Consider the following 23,863-nt stretch of genomic DNA (forward strand, 5'->3'; position numbering starts at 1 on the left):
ACAATACATTCCTGTTTTAAAGTGTTTTGAATTACAACACTTTTATCAAAAAATCATTGTAGTAGATGATTTCCTCTAGTTTCCGAACAACAACTTAGTTGTTATCATCATAAAAACATTACTATTCTGATATAATTCATAAGTATTATACTTATGGATATCAAAAAGCAAAGTTATTGAAACCCTTTCTTTTCAATCAATTCTCCAAACTCAAACTTTAATAATCCAAGAAATTGTAATCAATTAAATTAGGTTGGAGTAAAAAAATAAAGATTTTTAAATAAATATTAAAAGTTTCTTAAAAATTATATTATATTATTATTCTATATTATATTATTTATTTTATTTTTTATTTGTTTTTTTTAAAAAAGTTTTATGGTTTGTTTCCACAACACTTTTTGTATTTTTTACCGGAATTACATGGACAGGCATCGTTTCTACCGGTTTCCTTCTTGGCCATACCCAAAGTACCCAATGTGATACCGCTTTCCTTTAATCTAGATCTTACGTATTCTTCGGCTTTCTTTGCGTTGGCTTCAGAGTTGCTATCGAATTCACGTGCCTCTCTTTCGGTGGTTGGATAACCGTTGGACAAACGAACGATCTGCTCTGTGATCAAATCACCCTTGACAATTCTAGTTGTGAACTGATCGACTGTGAAACTCAACTCTGTTCCTGGGTATTGTTGCTTCATCTGTTCGAAACCAGTCTGGTAGATGAAATCCTTCTCGTCGACGAATCTAAGTTTCATATCGTTGACACCACTCCATACCAACGAATGCAACGATGCTCTAGTATCAAAGTGAACATTCATTCTCGATGTCATATCGACTTGTAATGTCTTTACTTGATCATTTAAAATCTATATTATAATAAAACAAAACCAAAAAAACAAACATATTAATTAGTTTATAAACACAAACACAACTCTTTGTTATTCCTTTCTAAAAAAAGTAAATATACATACGTGAAGATTCAAATCAACAGTCTTCCATGCTTCGATTGTATTTGTGAAAATTCTACCTTTGAATGTGAATGTACATCTCTGGCATGCTTCAATGAGGATCTTAACGACTCTTGCTGAAATTGTGTAGTTACCGTCTTTGCAACCCTTGAAGTATACGGTTGCCTTTGGACTGACTGATTTATCTAATTCTTTGGTTACTTTATTCTCGTCTTTGACAAAGAAGACCTCTTGATCTTTGGCACCGGAACCCAATTGAGCGTCGGCTTTCTTGTCTTCAATGTCAGTCTTGATAGAGGTAGCTTCTTGACCCTTTGGTTGTGGCAGCGAGTTGTTTACATCGGCAACTGTAGCGATTTGATCGGCTAACACTTCAGCCTCTGCTTTAGTTTTTGGTTGATTTGTATTTGACATTCTCTCTTATTGTTATAATGTTGTTTTGTTTTAATTAAATAAATATAATTTTACAAATTTTAAATATATATATATATATATGGTATATATGTGGGATTGTTGTGTATGTTTTGTGTATATGTACAGTGGGGGTATACTTTGTGTAAAAAAAATGAACTTTTTAAAAAAAAAAAAAATAAAGATTTTTTTATTTTAAGAAGATGAATGAAAAAAAATTACAAAAAAAAAATGACTTGTTTGGATTGATCATTGAAATTTGGTTTGAATTTATAGACCCAACAAACCGAAAATTTGGGTTCAAGAGTGATGGATGGGGGTAAATAAATTAGTGGTTATTTCACTGAAAATTTGAAATTATTTTTATCATTAAATTGTTTGAAAATGATCAGAAGCAATTATTTAAAAATAATATTTATTTGTTTGTTTTTACAACTAACAAACTACGAAAAACTAATTAGATCGATTGATAATTGATATTACTACAATTTCTATGATTAGTATTAATATCTTTATAATAAATATTTATATTATATTCAAGATAAATTTACTTGATTTTCTATTTGTAAGTCAAAGTTAACAAGTCAAAGTAATTTTCATTATAATTAGTATAATAAATAACAGATCAAAACTCTTAATTACACTTGTGACAACATCAATTAATCTATTTTATTTAATAGTTCTTCAAATTGTTTCTAATAAAATCTAAAATTTGATTAGATTTTTTATTTTTATTTTTATTTTTTTTTGTTCCAAAAGGAAAACATAAATTTATTTTGTTTCCAAATCTTATGAATTAATTTAAATATACAATTAATTAATAATTAATTAATAATAGAAATAGTTATAGAAAATGAAAGTCAAAGTTAATACTAATAATATGGTATCGTTTGGATTGTTTTTGATATTTGTAGTTGTGCTATTAAATATATTGACAGAGGCCAATCTGATTATTTTACATTTGGTGAACAGTGACGTCAAAGGACTGGTAGTAGGAATACTTTTCGTTGCTCTTTTGTATACACTTTCAGATGGAATTTCCTACCACAAATATACATTCCTCTTGACAGTGTTTGGTGGTATGGTTCTCGGATACTCATTGCATCCCACCAGACTATTGGACTTTGTTGATTCCATAGAGGTTGCATTCGGTCTAATCATTTTATATTTGGCCTACCATAACTCTGCGTAACTATCTACAATCTTATTCTATCATTATTGATTTATTTTCAAACAATATATCCATTAACTATATATATAATATAGTCAAAATCTAAAGTTAGGTTACATTATTCATTTGATTTGGATCTTGTCACATCATCATCATGTCTCTTCATTCTTAGCAACCAAGTCACTATTTACCTTCAAAACACAAGTGTCCAGTATTCTTCCATCGTTCAGCTTGGTAGTCGACCTAGTAATCCTCTATAAATTACATTGTCATTAAAGAAATGATCATCCACCACTAGATGAATGAATGAATGGATCTATTGTATTATAATAACTAAATATACATATTCCTAATTTTATAAATTTATTAAACAAAATCCCAAAAAAAATAAAATAAAAACAAACATTTTTTTTTTTTGGTTTTCAGAAAACAACACATCAATTAAAACTTTAATTAAATTTATTTCATCAAACATTTACCTTATTAGATTGTACAATTTGATCACTACCAAATATAGAAATCTCTCTTAATTTTTATCTATTTTTATTACTTTTATTTATAAAAAAGAAAATATATACACTTTCTTTAGTTAATCAAAGTTGTTGTTTGATTTAATAATACCCAAAACAAATAAATTAGAGATAGATTAATAGGTAGAAGGATATATAGATATAGAATATAAATATAGAATGGAGAAGAAAAGAATATATACATATAATTCACCTTGGACTATTTATGGTCTGAGTTGGAGTAGTAGATTGAATCAACCATTCCGATTGGCAATCGGATCGTTCCTGGAGAACTATACAAATAGAGTAGAGGTTATACAGCTAAACGAAGAAACAGATTCATTTGAAGTATTGTGTGGGTTCGACCATCCTTATCCACCCACCAAATGTATGTGGATACCTGACAAATCAGGGTCTAGATTAGATCTGCTTGCAACCACTGGTGACTATCTCAGACTATGGGAGCTAACAAGTCAGAAAACAATTAAATTAAAGAGTTTATTATCAAGTGTAACTATCTATCAACATACACTTTATATATACATCATCATTTGATCAAACTAACAAATATTTATATATATCAAGAGTAAAAGTACAGAATTTTGTGCACCATTATCATCTTTTGATTGGAATGAATCCGATCCTACATTATTAGCAACATCTAGTATAGATACAACTTGTACAATATGGAATATAGAAGTATGTATATATATTAGTTAACTATGTCTCTAATTTGATGATGAATGTTACTAATTAACTAACTAATATTATCGTCGTATTAATTAAAGACACAACAACCAAAAACACAATTGATTGCACATGATAAAGAGGTGTTTGATGTGGCATTTGCAAGAGGAACCGATCTGTTTGCTTCGGTGGGTGCAGATGGTTCACTGAGAATGTTTGATCTGAGGAACTTGGAACACTCCACTATCATCTATGAGACACCGCAATTTACACCACTGCTTCGACTGTGTTGGAACAAACAAGATCCCAACTATCTCGCAACTATTCAACAAGATTCACCAAAGATTATCATTCTCGATATTAGAGTACCGTCGGTACCCGCCGCAGAGCTGGTCTTCCACAAGTCAGCGGTCAACGGAATCGCATGGGCACCTCACTCCAGTTGTCATATATGTACGGTCGGTGACGACAAACAAGCTTTAATTTGGGATTTATCATCACTGCCAAAACCAATTGAAGGTAAATTAATTGAATACATTTATAAATTGTATACAATGTGTTGTAAATCACTCCAATATATTAATATCTTTATTTTATTTTATTTTTATAGATCCACTTTTGACATATGGTGCAGATGCAGAGATTAATCAATTGAATTGGTCATCAAGTCAACCCGATTGGATTGCAATTGCATTTGGTCAAGGATTACAAATATTAAAAGTTTAACAATATAAATAACAATTACAGATTCATTAATTCACAAACCAAAAAGAAAACAAATGGTGGTCGTTACTCCAACTGTACTGTTATTTTTACATAGAATTGTGAGAAGCAACAATTGAATAACTATCATCACTTTACAAATGACAACTAAATAATTAGCTATAGCTCTTTATTAAGTAAATAACAAATTGTCATTAGCAAATCTACCAATTCTTTTTAATAAACTTAAGATTATTAAATAAGGATTAAAAATTTATTAATACATTTAAATTGTAAAAAATAAAGGATTGTAATTTTTTGGTGATGTTTTGATTAGGTATTCAAAAGTTGAGAAATGGTCGAAATCCTTTGATTTTATGATACCACCTTGATTGGTATCAGAGAATAATAGATAGCTCTGACCATTCAATCTTCTTAGTATAGTTTTTGTGTGATCAAATAATGTAAAACTATCCAACAGGATTATTGTAGTGACCGTGAGAGGAATTGATTCCAAAAGCCTACTTGTCATACCTCTCAATGGAATCTTTAAGGTGGTTATCGATGGTCCGATCCAGTTGAATCCATATTTTTTTTGGTTAAGTATATTATTAAAAAAACCTAGAGCCAAACTTGCAAGACCTGACCTCTGTGAAATGTTTTCCATATTGGTAATCTCCAGGTCTATATACCTTAGGTATAGATAATTGATAGTCCCTGGTATACGATCGAACTGATCCGAACTTATTAACTTTAGTCTAGTGAGAGTATCGGGAACAACGAACCTGCTAAGCTTTTGATTGAACGACTTATCAAGTCGTAGCTTCTTCAGACCATATGGCAATTTTAAAACAAGTGGTTTGTTGTCTATGCTTGGTGGTGTACCAATCATTATCATTTTAACGGTATTTGGAATGTAGGTGTTTAGCAGCTGCTGCTGCTCACTATTATCTCTATCATCATCAACATCATCATCATCATATGGGTTGTAGAAAACCAATTTTCCAGTGTACGATGCCAGACCTATTGATCTCAATGAAGTTGGTAGTACTCTTTTGGCGATAGGCTGGTCATATGATGAATACTGAATCTCTAGTGATTCTAGATATTCCGGTAACACGCCATAATCAAACTTTGGTGCTGCATCGACCAGTCGCAAATTCTTGAGAGACAATGGAAAGAATCCTTTTTCAAACTGTGTGTGGCATGAATAGAGTGTAAGTGATTCCAGCTGTGATGGTAACGATGCATTCTTTCCAAAAGATTCTCCTGAAATACTATCAAAAACAAGACGTAGCGATCTGATATTGTTAGGGATGGCGTAATCTATCGGTGAAATCAGTGGCACATTTATTGACTTGATCCTTTTGAGAGCAGGAATCGAAAGTAATGAATCGATCTCCCTCGTAAAAAATAACTCTTCGATATCATCACTAATATCTGTTTCGTTTAATTGTTGTAAACTTTCTATTATTTTTTGAAAGATGTACATAAAGTTAGTTATAATTTTGCTACTATATTATATCTATAGACTATTGTTGTTGTTGTTGTTGTTGTATTAATATGATTATAACTATTTACCATTATTAAAATAACTTGAGAATACCTTTGGAAATTCACCGAAATGATCATGGCCAACTGTTATTATTGTTTTTATTGTATGATAACTATCATCTAAATGATCATATGATTCTATTTGATTTACAAAAGAACGTAACTTTAGATTCTTTATCATAGATCTCGATGTCTGATTGGTGATGTTTAAAGGAATATTGAGATATCTATTTCTATTGTCATATAACTTTTTAGATACCAACGAAAAAACAATCTTATCAATATTATGATCTAAATATGATAAAATTTTCCTAAACAAAAAATATGGTAACTTGAACAAATCTTTGATATCATCATTCATTTCCAATTCTTATAAATCTGTTTACTTAATAGATAGAGATAAGAAAAAAAAATTATTCACAACTAAAATAATTTAACAAACAAGAGTAAACAAAAAAATTGAACTTAGTTTTTTAATTTTTTTGTTCAACCAACCAATTAAATAAATCATTCAAGTTTGAAATCTGATTTAGATTGTAATGATCTTTTATTTTTATAACTTATTTATTTTTTGAAATTAAAATATAATCATTTTGAAGGTTATGTTATATTTAAATTTACTATGATTTCAGATATTTAAATAACATAATGAACTTGAAGGTACTATTGAAAATAATAAACTTTAAAAAATAGTATTCCATTTAATCTTAACATATAATATAAAAATGTTTCTGTTTGTATATTAAATTCTGACCATACAACAACTTTTATTGAAATTCAAATTTTTGAAAAAGTTTTTTTTTTTTTTTTTTTGAATATAACTGTTTTATTTTTAAATAAAACAAATCTAATCTCTATATCTAATCTAAATTTATAAGAATATATAATATTTATACTTTATATTTTAGTATATTTAGATATTTTGATAAAGAATGGCTGATCCATTGACTATGCTCAGAGATGTGTTGTCGAAACAACAACAACCAGTGATAGAGGGTGACGAATATGTGTTTGGTAAGACAAGATTCAATAAGAATGTACCGACCGCATTCAAAAGCTCTGCAAACAACACATACTACACCTTACAAGCTGTACATCTTTGTCATCTCAATCGTGATGTATCTCGTGGTGTCTATGTACTTCAAGTTGCTCGTGCCGGTACAACCGCTGTTTCACTGTAAGTTTAAGTTAACCACCAATAGCTATTAGTTATCACTTTAAAGTGTGATAGTAGTAGTAGTATTAGAACTAACATAATCTTATTATTATTATTATTATTATTAAACAAATATTTGTTATTGTAGTAATGATAGAAAGGAATTGTTAGCATATCTCGATGGTGAAGTCGATACTTCGTCATCGATTGTCTATGATAGTTCTTTGATGAGTGGAAGTAGTAGTAGTGCAGTGTCTACCGGTACGCAACAATCGATGGATTCATCGCTTACCAGTCAGAGCGATGCTATGCAGGTAGATGATTCCAACAATCAGTATTCAACAGGTACTCAGCAGCAGAGTATGTACGATGCTTCCGGTGCTTCGCTTGGTGACCAATACAAGATTGGAGGTGATCACGACTACCAATACGATGCATCGTATCGATCATCGCATATTCCAGAGATTGATCTCACCGACGAAATGATCAGCGAGAAATCTGCATTCACTTCACATCTTCTTGCTGTACCAAGCAAACCAAATGAATCATAGTAAGTAATCAAACTAAAATCTAAAGAAAATAATAATATAATATTAACATATATATCTTAACTTATCTTATCTTATCTATCATAACAGTTCACTTAAAGATAGTGAGAATCAATTTATGGAGGATATTGGAAATAAGAGAAAAGCATTGAGCATGGAAAAGTCAAATTTTATGATGGCAGACGAACCAATCACAAAGATGATATTACAAAGAGAGAAAACAACAAATGATAGAACATCTATTTTGAATGGTCCAACTGTATGTAATATAATCAATATAGAAGATGTTAAACATAGATTAGATAGTTTAGTGTAGATAACTAACTCGAAATATATATATATATATGAAATGATAACTATATAGGCATATTTAGATATATTGGATAAATACAATCAATTTAAAAAAGAAGAAAAGAGACCATCGTCTTCTTCATCTATACCAGGTAGTTCGAGCAAACCACACCCAACAAGTGGTGGTGCTAATAACAAATCATCGATGACATCAACATTACACGATTCTGCAAGCATTGGTTCAAACCGTAAGTTATCATCAGACAATCAAGTTTGTTAGTTAAGATCATCAAATTTAACACTATCTCTATCTATCTATCAATCAAACTATTTTAGGAACACCTATTATTATTGTACCTTCATCATTGACTGCAACATTATCTATATTTAATGCACAAGACTTTCTTCAGAACGCCAAGTGGACACCGTCTTTGGAGAAAAAGAATGAACTTTCCTCTCAGAACATATCAAAGCCTACGGTGATCGCATTCGACAGAATCTCTACACCAAAGATCACCTACGAAGTATACGACAATATAAAACTATTGAAAGCTGAAGACTGGCCAAGAGTGGCTGCTGTATTTGTACAAGGTGAAGCCTGGCAATTTAAAGATTGGAAATGGCCAACTCCAGTCGATATTCTTTCAAATAGTAAATAATCCTTTTCATTAAGACAGTATATTATAAGAACACTAATCATACTTACATTACTTTTTTTTTTTTATAGTTAAAGGATTTTATCTGAAACTCGACGATACAACTGTACCAGAATCAGTTAAATCATGGGATGTGAAAATATTACATGTAAATATCTATAACTATCATTATTTTATTATTATATTTTTATAATATATTGACAAACGATCTTAATTTAATCAAAAACAAACAAATCAATAGATAAGCAGACAAAAACGTCATTTAGATTTAACAGGACAAATTGAATTTTGGAAGGCATTTGACGAATATATTTTAACTAGAAAACCATTTTTGAATCATTAAAAGAAAGATTAAATAAAGTTAAAGTAAATAAATAACTATAATGTTTATATTGAAGATTTATTTTATTTATTCCAATTGACTATTGAGATGGCATGGATGTTTTACCGCAGTCTGAAAACTCAACAACTGCCTTTCCAAAGACGTTGTTACCCTCCAAAAATTTGTGTCCTTCCGGTAGTTGTTCGATTCCCTTGAATGTCTTACCGACAATCGACTGAGTCTTTGGCAGTAGCTTGTTGATAAATTGAACTGCTTCCTCAAGACAATCTGGCAGTGTTGTATACTCTGCCATAAAGTAAACTTTGAAAGTCAAGAACTTGGAGAAGCACTGGTAGTATGGTAGAATCATTGGTTTCGGACCAGGCTTTCCATACTCAATGATGATACCACGCACGGCTGTAGCGTCGGCCAACTTCTCAAGCCAATCACCACCGACCGAGTCGTAGATAAGATGTGCACCTTTGCCGCCGGTATACTCGAGGATCTTCTCCTTGATGTCCTCCTCGTTGGTCGCGATGAAACGGTCCGCTCCAAACTTCATGAGCAAGTCGCGCTTCGAAGAGGTACGACTGGTAGCAATGACATTGGCACCGAGATACTTTGCCATTTGGACAGCTGCCAAACCAGCACTGGAACCGGCAGCAGTAATCACAGCCCAGTCACCCTTTTTCAACTTGGCGTTGGTTACCAAAGCAAAGTAGGCTGTCAAGTAGGCTAGCCATGTTGAGGCGGCATCTTGGAAACTCTGGCCATCCAACATCTTGACCAAAGCATACTCTGGGAAGATACATTCCTCCATATTCGTTGGGTACTCAGACATCAAAACATTACACAAAACGGCAACTCTATCACCAACCTTGAATTTCTTGACACCTTCTCCTACTTTATCAACAATTCCAGCACCTATTTTTTTTTGATTTATTTTTTATATTAATATTTTAGATATTTATTTTAATTCAAATAATTACCTTCATAACCTAAAGAACTACCCTTTCTAAGATCTTTCGGTTGTTCAGTGAATTTTCCTTCTACAAAAACAACTTCAGCACGGTTCAAACCTACAGCCATCATTTTAACTCTGACATGACCTTTAGTTGGTTCTTCGATGGGAACATCTTCAATTTTTAATTTCGAAGAATCTCCATACTCATGAAAAATAACTCCTTTAGCTGACATTATTTTATTTTAATTATTTTAGTTTAAATTAAATCTGTAATTTAATTGAATGGATTTAAAAACTACAACATTTTAAATAATTTTAAATATTTAAATAAAACATAAATTCGAGTTTTTATACATAAATAGAAATTTTGTAAACTAATTTCCATATTCATATGAATAAATATAACCCATTTTCGAATTTGTAAAAACAATAAACTGCTGTTGAATGTTTTTTTAATTGCTATTTATAATCTTTATTAAAAATCAAAGATAAGTAATTTTTTTAATAATATATTACAAATAGAAATGATATATATATGAACCTATACTCTTAAGATACAGATAATAAACAAACTTGGAAAAAATAAAAAATGAAAATGCTGAACTTAAATTTTGGAGGGTTTTTTTTGAAGAATGAAAAAAAAAAAAAATTTAAAATCGAAAATAAATTTATTTTAACAAAAAAAGCTATTTTACTTGATTGATCTGTTGTTGTAATATATAATTATTTAAATAATATATTGTTAGATAGATATGTTTACTTCAGGCACATCAGGTAGCAGTACAACAGGTAGTAGCACACCTTTTGGTAGCTCGTTGTTTGGATCGTCCACTACAACTCCATCTACTGGTGGAAGTTCATTGTTTGGCGGCGGTCTGATTACACCATCTACACCTGCCACCGGTGGTAGTGGTACTAATTTGTTTGGTGGTGCTGGTGGTGCCGGTACTGGTTTATCTTTGACTACACCATCTACACCTGCCACCGGTAGTTCTAATCTATTTGGTGGTTCCGGTCTAGGTTTGACTGCACCGTCAACAACTTCCACCGGTGGTGGTAACAATTTGTTTGGTGGTTCAGGTCTAGGTTTGACTGCACCATCGACATCGACAACAACTGGAAGTTCGCTATTCGGTGGTGCTTCTAGTGCACCGACTACTTCATCGACATTGTTCGGTGGTGGTTCAGGTTTAGCAACACCATCGACATCGACAACAACTGGAAGTACATTATTTGGTGGATCAGGCTTAACAACACCATCGACATCCACTGCTACTGGAAGTACATTGTTCGGTGGTGGTTCGAGTTTGACAACACCATCGACATCCACTACTACTGGAAGCACATTGTTCGGTGGTGGTTCGAGTTTGACAACACCATCAACAACTTCCGCAGCACCTAGTGGTGGTCTTGGCGGTGGTTTATTTGGTAGTAGTTTAACATCTAATACACCATCGACAACTGGCACTTCACTCTCTCTAGGTGGTACAACAACCACACCATCTACATCCAGTGGTATTGGTGGTGGTTTATTTGGTAGTAGTTTAACATCTAATACACCATCGACAACTGGTACTTCACTCTCTCTCGGTGGTGCAACAACCACACCATCTACATCCAGTGGTATTGGTGGTGGTTTATTTGGTGGATCTTCAACTACAACTGGTGGCTCTAGCTTAACATTGGCTCCATCGACCACCAGCACACCTGCCACCGGTAGTACATTGTTTGGTGGTAGCGGTACTAGCTTATTGAGCACACCTTCCACTACATCTTCAACACCTAGCACAACTAGTTCAACAACACTCGGATCGGGTGGATTGTTTGGCACAACTACAGCAGCAACAACAACAACTCCAACAACAACAACAGCAACTCCAACTTTGACAACACCATCGATCACCAATTTAACAGGTGGAACCTCTTCATTGTCTTCTGGTGGTCTCTTTGGAAGTAGCACACCGGCATTATCATCAGCAACAACAGGTGGACAGACTTCCACCTCAACTATTACACCAACTTCAACTACAGGCTCATCATTGTTATCGGGTGGCTTGTTTGGTGGATCGTCTGCAGCAACTGGATCTTCGTTGTCAAGTGGTTTACTTAGTGGAACATCCTCAGCCACCTCCACCTCCTCGGCTACACCATCACTGTCTCTCGGCACAACCTCAAGCCCAACAACTACTTCAGGTCTATTTTCAGGAGCTGGCCAAACATCTACCTCAACTATAACTCCAACTGCAACTGGCACTTCGACAACACCGGCATCATCTAGCTTAACTGCCACCTCTTCTACATCACCACTCACAACATCAATGTTGGCATCCGCAAAGCCAGTAACAGAAGATGTCATCGAAATTAATGAAAGCAAGATTCTAGAGCAACTATTTGGAGAGTGGAGCACAGAGATTGAGAAACAAACAAGAGAATTCTATCATCAAGCTAAACAAATCTATCAATGGGATACTGCTATCATGGAAAACTCTCAAAAAGTAAGTTTAAAGAATTAATGATCATTTAAACGAGAGATGATTATATATTATAATATTAATAACTAAATTATTTTCATTTTTTATTTTTCTTTTAGTTAAATAAACTCATGGAAACAGTTCAACATATAAACTCACAACAACAATCATTAGAACAAGTTATCAATATCATAACCGATCAACAATCATTACTAGAGAAATCATTAAATGCACTTGACCAAAAAATTAAATCAAATCCAAGAGAAAATGAATCTTCTTCTGATATTGAAAGAGAAAGAATGTATGTATCAAACTTTTTATTTATTTTTATTTATTTCTCATTCTAAACTTTAATCTCTACTTTATCAATAGTTACTATTCAACAAAGAAGATAGATGAAGATATTTTAAGTATTGAATCTAAGCTCCAATCAATTGTATCAAATATCAATCAATCACAACCAAACGAACCAGTAGATCAAGTAAGTTTTTATATTTATTTTTTTACTTTTGCAAAAACTTATTAATTATTTTTAATCTTTTTAATATAGAAACAACAAATTGTAAAGATATTAAATGATCATTTAAATGCACTGCAGTGGTTAGACAAAGGATCAATGATATTACAAGAGTCTCTCAGTGAAATTCAAAACTTGGAAGATGATCTCTCAATAACAAGAGTCAGCAGAAGATAGATAAAATAAATTAAAAAATATAAAACAAATATAAATACACAAAAAATTCAAACCGCCAAGAGTATTATAATTACTTTAAAACACAAAGTATTTATATGCTGTTAACTACAATCTTTGTTTAAATTTGTTTTTTTTTTTATAGGTTGTTGCCGTGTAACTGATCTAATGGATAAGCATAAATAATGTGGAATGAAATTATAATAGGATGATAAAAAAAATTCACTTTATTTGGTTTAAGATTGGTTTTGACTTTGGTAACTGTGAGAGTTGCTTATGATTCTACCAGAGTACGAGTTGTAATAGTCTTCATTATCGTCGTTATCTAAGATTTCGTTGATTGAATGTGAATGTTGGTTGTTGTAGTTGTTTGAATCATAGCTGTGTCTATCTCTCTTTTTGTTATCTTTAGACTTCTCATCTTCTTCCTGGCTGCTTCCACTGGAATGATTTGAATTCTTTAAAAGTATTTCCATAATCTCCTTGTCTTCTCCTTCTCTCTGCATGATCTCTAGAGCCAACTTTACAGATGAGCCCTTACCGATTAAATATTTTACAAAATTAAACTTTCCTGTCTTGGCAGCCAAATATAGTGGTGTGTGTCCTTGGTCATCCAAGACATCGATTTTTCCTTGATAATTATCAAAAATTAGTTGTCCCATCATGACAGTTCCATACTGTACAGAAAGATGTAGGGCGTTTTGTTTATTACAAGTCTATATATATAAAAATATTATGTTAATATAAAATGTTGGTTTTTTTTTTGTTGTTATTATCATATCCTTTAACTTACACTTAAATCTAAATTGGATCTATTTTTAATTAATATTTTTACAGTTTCAATTCTGCCTTCTCTGATGGCATAATGAATTGGAGAGAATCCTTCATTGTCTTGAATGTTGGGGTTGGTTCCTTTTTCCAAAAGATAAGAGACAATCAAATCGTTACCCATGAGTGAGGCGGTATGTAATGGAGTGTGACCTTCGCGATCAAGAGATTCTAAATCGGCACCATACTTGACTAAAAGTTTGACAATACCAATGTGTCCCATGATTGAGGCATGATGAAGTGGTGTGTAGTTATTTACATCGAGTACAGTGGGTTTCGCTTCGTTCTCCAAAAGCAATTGGCAAATACGTTCAGAGCCCTTAAGAGAAGCGATATGTAGAGGTGTTTCACCAGTGGTCTGGTGACGTGTGGAAACTTCGGCATGATTTTCGAGGAGACATCGCACAATGTTGGTATGTCCACTCTTGGCAGCTGCGTACAAAGGAGAAACACCCTCATCGTTAACTAGGTTAGGATCGGCACCATATTGGAGTAAGTACTCCACATTGTGAATATTTCCCAAAAGGGATGCGGCAAGTATCGGGGTGTTTCCCTGGTTATCACGAATGTTTGGATCGGCACCACTTTCAATAAGTCTTCGAACTTGGAACTCGTATCCAAGAACAGCGGCTGTAAACAAAAGTGAGAGACCGCGACTGTCTCTAGTGTTGACATCGATAGAGTTTGGATCCTCTGGATTGTAGCGAAGGAGGCTTTCGGCATTTCCTGGGTGTAGCAAAATACGATTCCATATTGATGCTACCGATGGGGATTTGTCACCTGGCGAACTTGATCCCGATTGCTTATCATTTATATTTGAATATACATCACCCTTTATCGAGGAAAGACCAGTGAGTGAATCGTAGAGATGCTCCGATGATCCGGTCAAAGGTGGTCTAAACTCCATGTTTCTGGCTTTGGCACGTCTATTTTGGAACCATATTTGAACAGAACGCGGTGTCATTCCGAGCTCAATGGCCAATTGATTTCTCAAGTTTAGACTAGGATGTTGATGTGCAAGGAATATTCTCTCTAAAATCTTTAGTTGATCCGGAGATGTTCTCTTTCTCTTCTTTTTCAATGGATCATCCTCAAGATCCAATAAGTTGCTGGTTGAAAGTGAAAGTGATGGTGATAGACTCTGTGAAATCGATTGTGGTGGTGGTGATTTATGCTTCTGTTGGTAATAATCGTTGCCAGACGATGAACCATACAAACTGAAGCCAGGTGCTTGTTGCTTTATATTTTGGTTGTATTGTGATGGGTATGGTGCCGATGAGAATTGATAAGATCGATCGGGAGGCGGTGCTCTGCCATCGATATAATGATATTGTGGAGGTGCTTGTTGGTATTGATGTGGAGTTGGATGATGATGTGCTGCTGCTGCTGCTGGTGGTGCTGCTGCTGATGGATAACCATAGATATTGGTGGGCATGGAGTAGTGTCCACCTACTGGTGGATTCATTGCTACTCTATGTGACATTTTGATTATTAATATATTGTCTTACTATTGTTGTTATTTTTATTTTTTTATTTTTGGCAAATTGTTTGAAAAAAAAAAGTTAGTCAAAGTTGGTGTTATTAATAAAATTGATGAATTGATTGAAAAATAATTAAATAAAATCAAAAAAAACGTGTGAATATGACATAAACCACTGGTTAACAGTACTTTTTGAAATTGTGAAAAACAAAAAAAATCAATCAAAATTTATTTATTTTATTAAATAACGATTAGTTGTCTGAGACTTTGATGATCGCAGGTTGTTCTTTTTTGTGTGTGGATGATGGTGTTTCAGGATGGTGTTGGGGAGGTGGTTGGTTTTGGACCAATAAAACAAGCTTTTTTGTGGTTTGCTCGAACCAAAAATAATTTAAAAAGAGGCGTTGGTGATGTAAAGCAAACAATAAGATAGTGAGATTATTAATATAATGAAGTGAACAAAGAGAAGACAACAACCTCCAAATATGGTAAAAAAAAAAAAATAAAAATTAATAAAAAACTATTATAACATTGTATGATAAAAAAAGATGAACAATGAAATTGGGGAGAACTTTGTTTTTTTTTTTCTGAATCTTTTCAAGATATTTTATTATTTAATTGTGAAAAATGTGTATCATATGTAAAAAATATTATTTATTTAAATCTAACCTTCTTCAAATTTCTTAATTATTTTATGAGTTGAAAAAAAAAAAAAAAAGAAAAAAAAAAAAGAAAAAAAAAGAAAAAGAAATAATATACAATGTTATGTAGTGTTTTTATTTTTGTTTTGTTTTGAAACAATGTTTGTTATATGATGTGAAGGTTATTGTAATAATTAAAAAATGTGACCACCCCACACATTGAATAGATTAATTAGGGGTATGATGTTATAGGGTTGATTCAATTTCTACACAATTAATTAATTCAAAATTAATGAACGTTTTAATTAATTCTACAGTGATTTTGTGGAGAATTATACCATAACCTGACGAATTTGTTGAATACGTTGATACATTGGTGTATCAACAACAACATATATATATTATGTCAACATTTATATACAAACAAATAAAACAAAAAAAACAAACAAACAAACCAATAATGATGCTTCATATCACAAGAATCGCCATATAAGTGTGAGTATGAAGGAAGAGTGTGTTTGTGAAGGTGTGCGTATCTATTTGATGAGAGAAAAAGGGTAAAATCCACTCTAGGTTATTGGATTTGTTTTTAGTTTTAGATAAATGTATTTGTTAGTGCATTCTTATTAATTGTCATGGGTGATGAGGGAGTTTTAGTGCTGGTAGGGGTAGTTAAATATTGTAGATATTTATACTTTACTTTGTCTGTAAGATCTTATAGTAGTTTAATTAAAATAGATCTGTGTTATTATTTATAAATTAATATTTGTTGTTGTTGTTATTAATATTATTTATATTTATTATTCTATTATAATTACTAATGTGATGATTAGTATATTGATATTCTCCTGTTGTTGTATGGTGTTGGTGATGTTTTTTTTTTATTTTTTTTTTATTGCTGTACAAGTGTTTCTTTTATGTAATAGTATACTATATTCTTAACAAGTAGGTAGGTAGGTTGAAACAATACCAAATAATAGAATTAATTTACTATTTTTATAGGTAAAAGAGTAATCTAGATGTTTTTTATTACTATATTGTTTTTGATGTGGTTTGGTTTTCATTAATGTTTGATGATGTTATTTATTGTTTGTAATAATGGTTGTTTTTTTTTATTAATTAATGGAGTGTTTTCACTATTATGTTATACTGTGGTGTGTTACTGTTTAATTGTGAATTTTATATGGATTTTATTGTGATTAACTATTTAGTTGTAAATTTAACTATCAATAATATATATTTGGGGGGTGTCGAAATGGTAATTTAGTTGTTGTTGCAAAACTAATTAATTGAAGTAGATTTATATGTTGTTGTTATGGTGTTGTTGTTTTTAGGGAAGAACTAATCATGAGCAGCAAAAAGTGTTTGTGTTGAAAAAGAAAAAAAAGCAGCACAAAAAAATAATAAATAAGATGCTAGGTGTTCAATATCATACACCGGTCACTACTACTGTTACTCAGCGCTGTAGTGTAGTTTAGTGTAGTGTGTGTTATTTACCTTCTATAATAATGATAGTATAGTAAGCTGATAGTAATATTATAATATATATATTATAAAAATGATATAAACGCTGTGTTTAAAATAAAAAAAGAAAAAAAGTGATAATTTTGTTTGTTTTAATAAATTAATTAATTATAATAAAAATTTTAATTGTTATTGGTGAGTTTAATTTTTTTTTTTTTAAAATATTCTAATTTTTTAATTGTGAAAAAAACCATCACCCAAAAAGTAACTTAAAAAAAAACAAATATTTAAATTAAAAAAATTAAAAACCGAATTTAATAAATTAATTAATTAAATCAAAAATACAAAAAAAATCTAAAAAAAAAAAATCTAAAAAAAGACCAAAAATAGAAAATTGTTTTTTTTCATACAAACTTTCTTTTTTGCAAAACAAAAAAAAATATGGATTTGTTATTTGTCCAATGAAAATTAAAAATGTTTCAGTTTTTCTTAATTTTTTGAATTATTAATTAAATAAAGATATGGATTGATATCATTTTTTTTTGAGCTTTAATTCCTATGAATAATAGAAAAAAAAAAAACAGATTTCTAAATTTATTGTAAAATTTAACTTTTTTTTATTTTTGAATATCAATGGTTCAAAAAAACATTAACAATTACTATGAATGAAAGTTTGCACTGTCTAATATCTCTCTTTTTAGTAATTTAACATATGTAACCCCTCGGGTTAGTGTTACAATATTGATAATAATAATAATCATTCGTTAAAACTTTAGAATTTAGATATATTATATCTATTATCAATTAAAGGTAATGATTATATACTAATACTAAAAAAAAAAAAAGAAAAAAAAAATATTTAAAAGATTGTTTTTAATCTCAAAATAAAAATAATTATATAAATTAAGGAAAATGTGAACTTGATAATCTCATGAGATTACATATGAATAAAATGGATTAGATACATTTCATCAATTTTACTTTATTATAATTAATTTTGAATAAAAATTGTTTAGAAATTCTCTTTGTGGAATTTAAATTTCGTTCCTTTTAAGCTTGTAAAGTGTTTACATTTTCCATAGAGTTCTTTGGATAGTGCTGGCGGTCCACAACAAAACAATCCTATTGCTAAAGTTAGTTGGTTATCGTGAAAATTAATGAGGTTTGTTAGTTAGATGTTTTGTTTTGTTTCGTTTCAATTAAATTCATTTCATATTACATACTTTCACCTGGGTATTTATTTGAATAGTAATCGAATATCGCGTCCCAATTCGGACGTCCCCAATGTGTTTTGAATGGTAGGTTGGTGGTTGGATCCAATCCCTGATGTTTGAACATCTTTTCCAATCCATTCCAGAGCATAAAGGTACGTGCATCGTTCTTTGGAATACACTGGGTGGTGAATGTGTGCACCGATATTTTCGGTGTATCGTTTCCGGTTCTCGCGATTTCCATCAGCAACTCTTCGAACCACTGGAAGCAATTGGGATCTCTGTTTAGCCAGAAGAAGTGTACTTTCTCGAGATTGCCAATGTCCATCGCCTTTTCGTTTGACGCACCGTAGTTGCCAGAGGCACGGTTCTTCAGAGAATCCTTTTTCAGCTTGATATCCTGCAAAAGCGATGCCATCGGGGCAACACCAATGCCAGCGCCAACGAGAATGATCTGCTTCTCTTTGAGTGCGTATTGCGAAGAAGAGCCAAAAGGTCCATCGATGTTGATCTCAATGTCTTTGGCACCGACTTCCAAGTCGAGAGCATCGTTTGTTTGTTTCCTCGAGAGATAGTCAAACAGCGATTTAGTCCAACCGCCAGTCACTCGAATGTGCACACTAATATGATCTTGGAGTGGCGACGATGTCATTGTGAACGGGTGCCACTGAAGTTTCGAGATCTGCGGTACGTTGACCAACAGGTATTGTCCAGGTTTGTAGTTGAACGAGCTAGGTCTACTGAAAGTGAGATTGATCACCTTGGAATTCTTTAGACTGAAGTTGACTATCGATACTCTGTGTGTTTTTCGGCATAGACGGAATCCTCTGTCCAACATATAGAGTGCAGCAGGCCCGATGAACCACTTCCAAAACGATGGCGGTGAGATCCAACCCTGTGATCCGTGGACAATCAACAAAATATAAAACAAAATGAAAATGTGATGTGTGTAGTAGAACCCCTCAAAGAATCTCTTTCTGAAACTCTTGAACGAACAAGCTAGCATAACGATGAGTATTGCCAGCATGAGAAATCCAGTGATTCCAGGAACACTGAGAAATATCATTGCCCAAACAGTAGGTCTGGCTGTGAAATGTGGAAACATACAACTAAAGAATACATAGTCTGGTTTGGTCGATGCAATTCCCATACCAAAGAACCAGCCGACACTTGATATCGATCGATCGATCAATCAATCAAAGTTAGTTAGTTAAATGTTTTGTTGGTTTATGTTTGCAGTTTTTCATATATACATACGTGTGAACTAATGATGCTAAAACTAAAAACAATGCAAATATCTTGTGAAATGTAAGATATTTATCGACCGGAACCAGAGATCGTATTCTTGTATTTCTGATCCATGTGAATATTTGCTTGCACATGGTCAGCAGTATGAATGATGCATTGAACCTGATGGTACCCGCTGCAATTCTAGTGACATATAGACCATTGCCAAACAGGTGTAGTGCCAAGAATGAGTTGGAAACAACAAAGTATGTCCAAACAGTGATTCCAACATTCATCAAAATGATCATCAATATATAAATTAACTTAATACCTTCAATATTGAAATAGGTTTTAACACCCTGTGTTGTTTTCTATTGTTATTAAGTTTAATAATTATTGTTAGTTTGTTTGTTTGTTTGTTTTTAATTAATTATATATCATTTTAACTTACCTTTTGTTCAATTGGTTTTGTTGTTGGTTCATTATCTTTGATCGATAGCATTTCCTGTTGGAATTCCTGAAAGTCAATGATACCATCTTTGTTTTTGTCAAACTGTTCGAATACATTGTCAACCAAATTCTCCAAAGTCATATCGGATATCGATAGTCCATTCTGTTTGATTCTGAATGCCAGTACATTCTTTAAATCAACTCTATTGATAAATCCTCTATTATAGATATCATACAAATTGAAAGCACCTATATGAAAATAATCAATCATCATTAAATTCTATTAGTTAACTATTCAATTGCATGCGATATTTGTTATTCTATTTAATAAATACTTTTAATTCTATCTTCTTTTGTACCTCTATTTGACATAATCAAGTAAATTTGATTGATTATATCGAATAGATTGACATAAGATGTTATTTTCTCTTTGTCTTTCTCCTTCTCCTTCTCTTTCTTTGCTTTCTTTTTAAATAGTTTATTATCTTTCTTTGTACTACTTTGTTTGTTGTTTTTATTATTTTTATTGATATCTACATCATCATTATTAATGGTACTGTTATTATTGTTATTATTATTATTATCTTGTTCGGTAGTTATACTTTTATTATGATCATCATTTGAACTGTCACTACTACTAATATTACTGCTAATGTTATTACTACTACTTCCTGAGCTATTTTCAATGTCATCATCCTCATCATTATCATTATCATCATTATTATTATCATCAATATTATCATTATCATTGTTATTATTGTTATTATTTTCGATGATATTATTAAGGTTATTCTCAATGGTTGGAGTATTGTCAGCAGTTGATGTAAAGTTACATTGTTCTTCTAGTGGACTGTTGGTAAGACTTGTTGGTTGACTACTGTCAGTGTTTTGCAATGGTATGTTGTAGAATGATGGTGTTTCAATTGGAAATGATCCAGCAATCGGTCTTTTCAATATATTGATCTTGCTATTGTTGTTGTTGCTGTCACTGAAACTACTGGTGTCACTCGACAAAGCACTATTATGACTCTCAACACTGCTACTCATATAGTTATTGATAAAGCTCTGGCTTGGTTTATCATCTTGACAACTAACAATATTACCATTATTGTTATTGTTATCAATATTATTACTATTATTATTATTAGTTGTTATTACATTGTTTGTTGTAATTATATCTTTTAAATTATTTTTACTAATATTATGTTTGTTATTGCTATTACTATTATTAATGTTATTACTATGATGATTGTTGTTGTTGTTGCTGTTATTATTATTAGTTGAGGTGAATCTATCAGTTGCTCTACTTTTATCGTTGTACTGGAAGTGATGGAATATCAAATCGATGAGCATAACATCTTCTATTTTGAAGAGTGCTGTAAATTCATTACGATCAATCAGAATGAATCGATTGTCGTGATTGCAATTTCCATCGTTGGTAGTGCTTTCGTTATTTTTACATTTAATAAATTCCCTAATAATGTGTTCATTCTCTAAATTTGGTAATTATTTTTGTATAAAAATAAAAAAGTGTGATTAGTCAAATATTTCCAAATTTGGGTTTGTTATTATTTTCTAATTTATCTCCAATTTTAATGTGTTATTAAAAATAATTTTTTGATAAAATTAATCTATTTTAGATATTTATTTATACTTTAACAAATAATAATTAAATAGAAATAAAGTAAATACCTTTATATTTTTCAATTATTATCTGTTGGTAATCTGGCATTATCCTATTAATTGAATTACTTCTGTTTACACCTATATGGGGTAATTCATTTAAACTCTGATCCAATTGTCGAATTGAATGAATGTCATGGGGATTCTTTATCTCTTGAATCTGTGATAGAGGTATTTGGACATTGTTATGGAATATTCTAAGTTCATTGAGTGATGGCATACGATCCATTTTTTTTTCAGAAGATATAAATAACTAAATATTCTAAAAATATTTTATCAATAAACAAACAAATTTATTAATTAATAAAATTAATTATTCTATTTATAAATTAATATAAATTTAATTAAAAGAAGCAATAAAGATTAAAAATTTAATATTTTTTAGTGTTCAACCGGAATCCTATTTGTATAAAATATTTATAAAAGGAAATCTACAAAAATAAATGAAAATATGTACATACCAAATGGTGTGATTATTTTTATCAGTAAATATTTAAAAGATAAAAATGGTCAGTTCCAAACTGAGATAGTAAATATTTTCATTCAGAAGAGAGAATAAAAAAAAAAGTATAGAGTGTGTATTTAGATAAACTCCAAACAGGTGAACCAATCGGACTTTTGTTAGAATTTGAAAAGATGAAAACTGATTATGAATGGTTATTGTCCACGCTTTATTTATAATGGATTGCAGTTCAACTCTATCAATTATTAAAAGTTTTTATATCTATTTTTAAAAAAATGTATTATTATTTGTATTTTAAGTTTTAATATTGTTGTTGTTTCTGCTACTGTAGTTGTTATTTTTGTTATTGTTGTTGTTGTTATTTGTGTTTTTAAAAATGGAAGCACAAATTTGTATAAATCTAATCTTCTATAGTATTTCTATTTAAAATAGATAAGTAGTATTGTTGTTATTAACAACCAGATGGAAAAAAAAAAAAATACTAGAATTTATTATTATATAAATTATTAATAGCTACTAAGCATATAATAAAATAGAATCTATAGTAAAACACACACACACTAATTCTTTTCTGAATCTTGATATCATAGATTTTTATTGTACAATATTTGAATATTAAATATCAACAATACTCTGTCACACCACCCAAAAATACCAGAAGCAACACCAGAAACGCGAGAATCTCAACGAAACCACCCTACCTACACACTCTCAGATTTATATATAAATTTAAATAAGTTCCAATTAAGTTTGTCCACTAGAATTTCATGCTTGGTGTTTATTTTGCCAAGTCGTGGAATCGCTCAAATAAAAATGTGATGTAATATTAAAAAGTATGGTTTGATCTCTTCATACTCGTCGTCCTTTCTCACTGTTATTTCCTCTCATTTCTTTTTATCATGACTATTATTTGTAAATGAAGAACATATTAACTCTTTTTTTCTGTTTTTTTTTCATTTTTATTTGGCTTGGTTAATTAATAATGTATGATCCACACACACTCCAAACCATTTCATATATTGCCAAGAACCAACCAGCCAGTTTCAAATCCAAACACCACCTCCATTTTTGTTTCTTTTTTCAAAAAATATACTATATACAGGTAGAGCAATAAAAACATCCCACAAATTTAAATACTTTTCAACTCCCAATAACAACAAATACCAACAAACATTAACAACAACAACAACCAACATCCCAAACAATTTAAATATAGACTAAAATTCCAAAGCTCTTATTACATTAATGAAAAAATATATTAAAATTCCAAATTGTATTGTCAAAAACAATTTTGAATGATCATATTCATTCCTATCTTA

The 23,863-nt window shown here is 31.1% G+C and overlaps 9 protein-coding genes across 9 annotated transcripts; 3 read left to right on the top strand and 6 right to left on the bottom strand.

The window, feature by feature from the left end:
• Positions 1 to 318: 318 nt before the first annotated feature.
• On the bottom strand, positions 319 to 2,536 carry PPL_00379 (uncharacterized protein; the record flags this gene model as incomplete). Its single annotated transcript, XM_020571409.1, has 5 exons — positions 319 to 323; positions 412 to 862; positions 924 to 944; positions 968 to 1,381; positions 2,432 to 2,536. 5 exons carry the CDS (start codon positions 2,534 to 2,536, stop codon positions 319 to 321), a joined length of 996 nt encoding a protein of 331 aa, XP_020438683.1.
• Positions 2,537 to 3,445: 909 nt separating this feature from the next.
• wdr68 (WD40 repeat-containing protein) lies at positions 3,446 to 4,468 on the top strand (the record flags this gene model as incomplete). The annotated part of the gene is made up of 4 exons (XM_020571410.1): positions 3,446 to 3,565; positions 3,641 to 3,754; positions 3,844 to 4,261; positions 4,353 to 4,468. 4 exons carry the CDS (start codon positions 3,446 to 3,448, stop codon positions 4,466 to 4,468), a joined length of 768 nt encoding a protein of 255 aa, XP_020438684.1.
• Positions 4,469 to 4,637: 169 nt separating this feature from the next.
• On the bottom strand, positions 4,638 to 6,359 carry PPL_00381 (uncharacterized protein; the record flags this gene model as incomplete). The annotated part of the gene is made up of 3 exons (XM_020571411.1): positions 4,638 to 4,689; positions 5,137 to 5,911; positions 6,026 to 6,359. 3 exons carry the CDS (start codon positions 6,357 to 6,359, stop codon positions 4,638 to 4,640), a joined length of 1,161 nt encoding a protein of 386 aa, XP_020438685.1.
• A 571-nt stretch (positions 6,360 to 6,930) lies between these two features.
• On the top strand, positions 6,931 to 8,992 carry PPL_00382 (uncharacterized protein; the record flags this gene model as incomplete). The annotated part of the gene is made up of 7 exons (XM_020571412.1): positions 6,931 to 7,175; positions 7,303 to 7,704; positions 7,793 to 7,961; positions 8,067 to 8,264; positions 8,506 to 8,644; positions 8,721 to 8,797; positions 8,891 to 8,992. 7 exons carry the CDS (start codon positions 6,931 to 6,933, stop codon positions 8,990 to 8,992), a joined length of 1,332 nt encoding a protein of 443 aa, XP_020438686.1.
• Positions 8,993 to 9,071: 79 nt separating this feature from the next.
• On the bottom strand, positions 9,072 to 10,168 carry PPL_00383 (zinc-dependent alcohol dehydrogenase family protein; the record flags this gene model as incomplete). The annotated part of the gene is made up of 2 exons (XM_020571413.1): positions 9,072 to 9,895; positions 9,961 to 10,168. The coding sequence occupies 2 exons, from the start codon at positions 10,166 to 10,168 to the stop codon at positions 9,072 to 9,074; spliced, it is 1,032 nt and encodes a 343-aa protein (XP_020438687.1).
• A 519-nt stretch (positions 10,169 to 10,687) lies between these two features.
• nup62 (nuclear pore protein) lies at positions 10,688 to 13,283 on the top strand (the record flags this gene model as incomplete). The annotated part of the gene is made up of 5 exons (XM_020571414.1): positions 10,688 to 12,430; positions 12,526 to 12,707; positions 12,779 to 12,887; positions 12,957 to 13,089; positions 13,243 to 13,283. 5 exons carry the CDS (start codon positions 10,688 to 10,690, stop codon positions 13,281 to 13,283), a joined length of 2,208 nt encoding a protein of 735 aa, XP_020438688.1.
• A 50-nt stretch (positions 13,284 to 13,333) lies between these two features.
• warA (putative homeobox transcription factor) lies at positions 13,334 to 15,408 on the bottom strand (the record flags this gene model as incomplete). Its single annotated transcript, XM_020571415.1, has 2 exons — positions 13,334 to 13,813; positions 13,891 to 15,408. 2 exons carry the CDS (start codon positions 15,406 to 15,408, stop codon positions 13,334 to 13,336), a joined length of 1,998 nt encoding a protein of 665 aa, XP_020438689.1.
• Positions 15,409 to 18,314: 2,906 nt separating this feature from the next.
• On the bottom strand, positions 18,315 to 19,373 carry PPL_00386 (NADPH oxidase family protein; the record flags this gene model as incomplete). Its single annotated transcript, XM_020571416.1, has 2 exons — positions 18,315 to 18,340; positions 18,734 to 19,373. The coding sequence occupies 2 exons, from the start codon at positions 19,371 to 19,373 to the stop codon at positions 18,315 to 18,317; spliced, it is 666 nt and encodes a 221-aa protein (XP_020438690.1).
• A 575-nt stretch (positions 19,374 to 19,948) lies between these two features.
• noxC (EF-hand domain-containing protein) lies at positions 19,949 to 22,310 on the bottom strand (the record flags this gene model as incomplete). The annotated part of the gene is made up of 5 exons (XM_020571417.1): positions 19,949 to 19,994; positions 20,273 to 20,319; positions 20,400 to 20,647; positions 20,734 to 21,891; positions 22,091 to 22,310. 5 exons carry the CDS (start codon positions 22,308 to 22,310, stop codon positions 19,949 to 19,951), a joined length of 1,719 nt encoding a protein of 572 aa, XP_020438691.1.
• Positions 22,311 to 23,863: the final 1,553 nt, after the last annotated feature.

The sequence above is a fragment of the Heterostelium album genome, assembly GCF_000004825.1.
Source record: "Heterostelium album PN500 unplaced genomic scaffold PPL_scaffold1, whole genome shotgun sequence".
Lineage (NCBI taxonomy): Eukaryota > Evosea > Eumycetozoa > Acytosteliales > Acytosteliaceae > Heterostelium > Heterostelium album.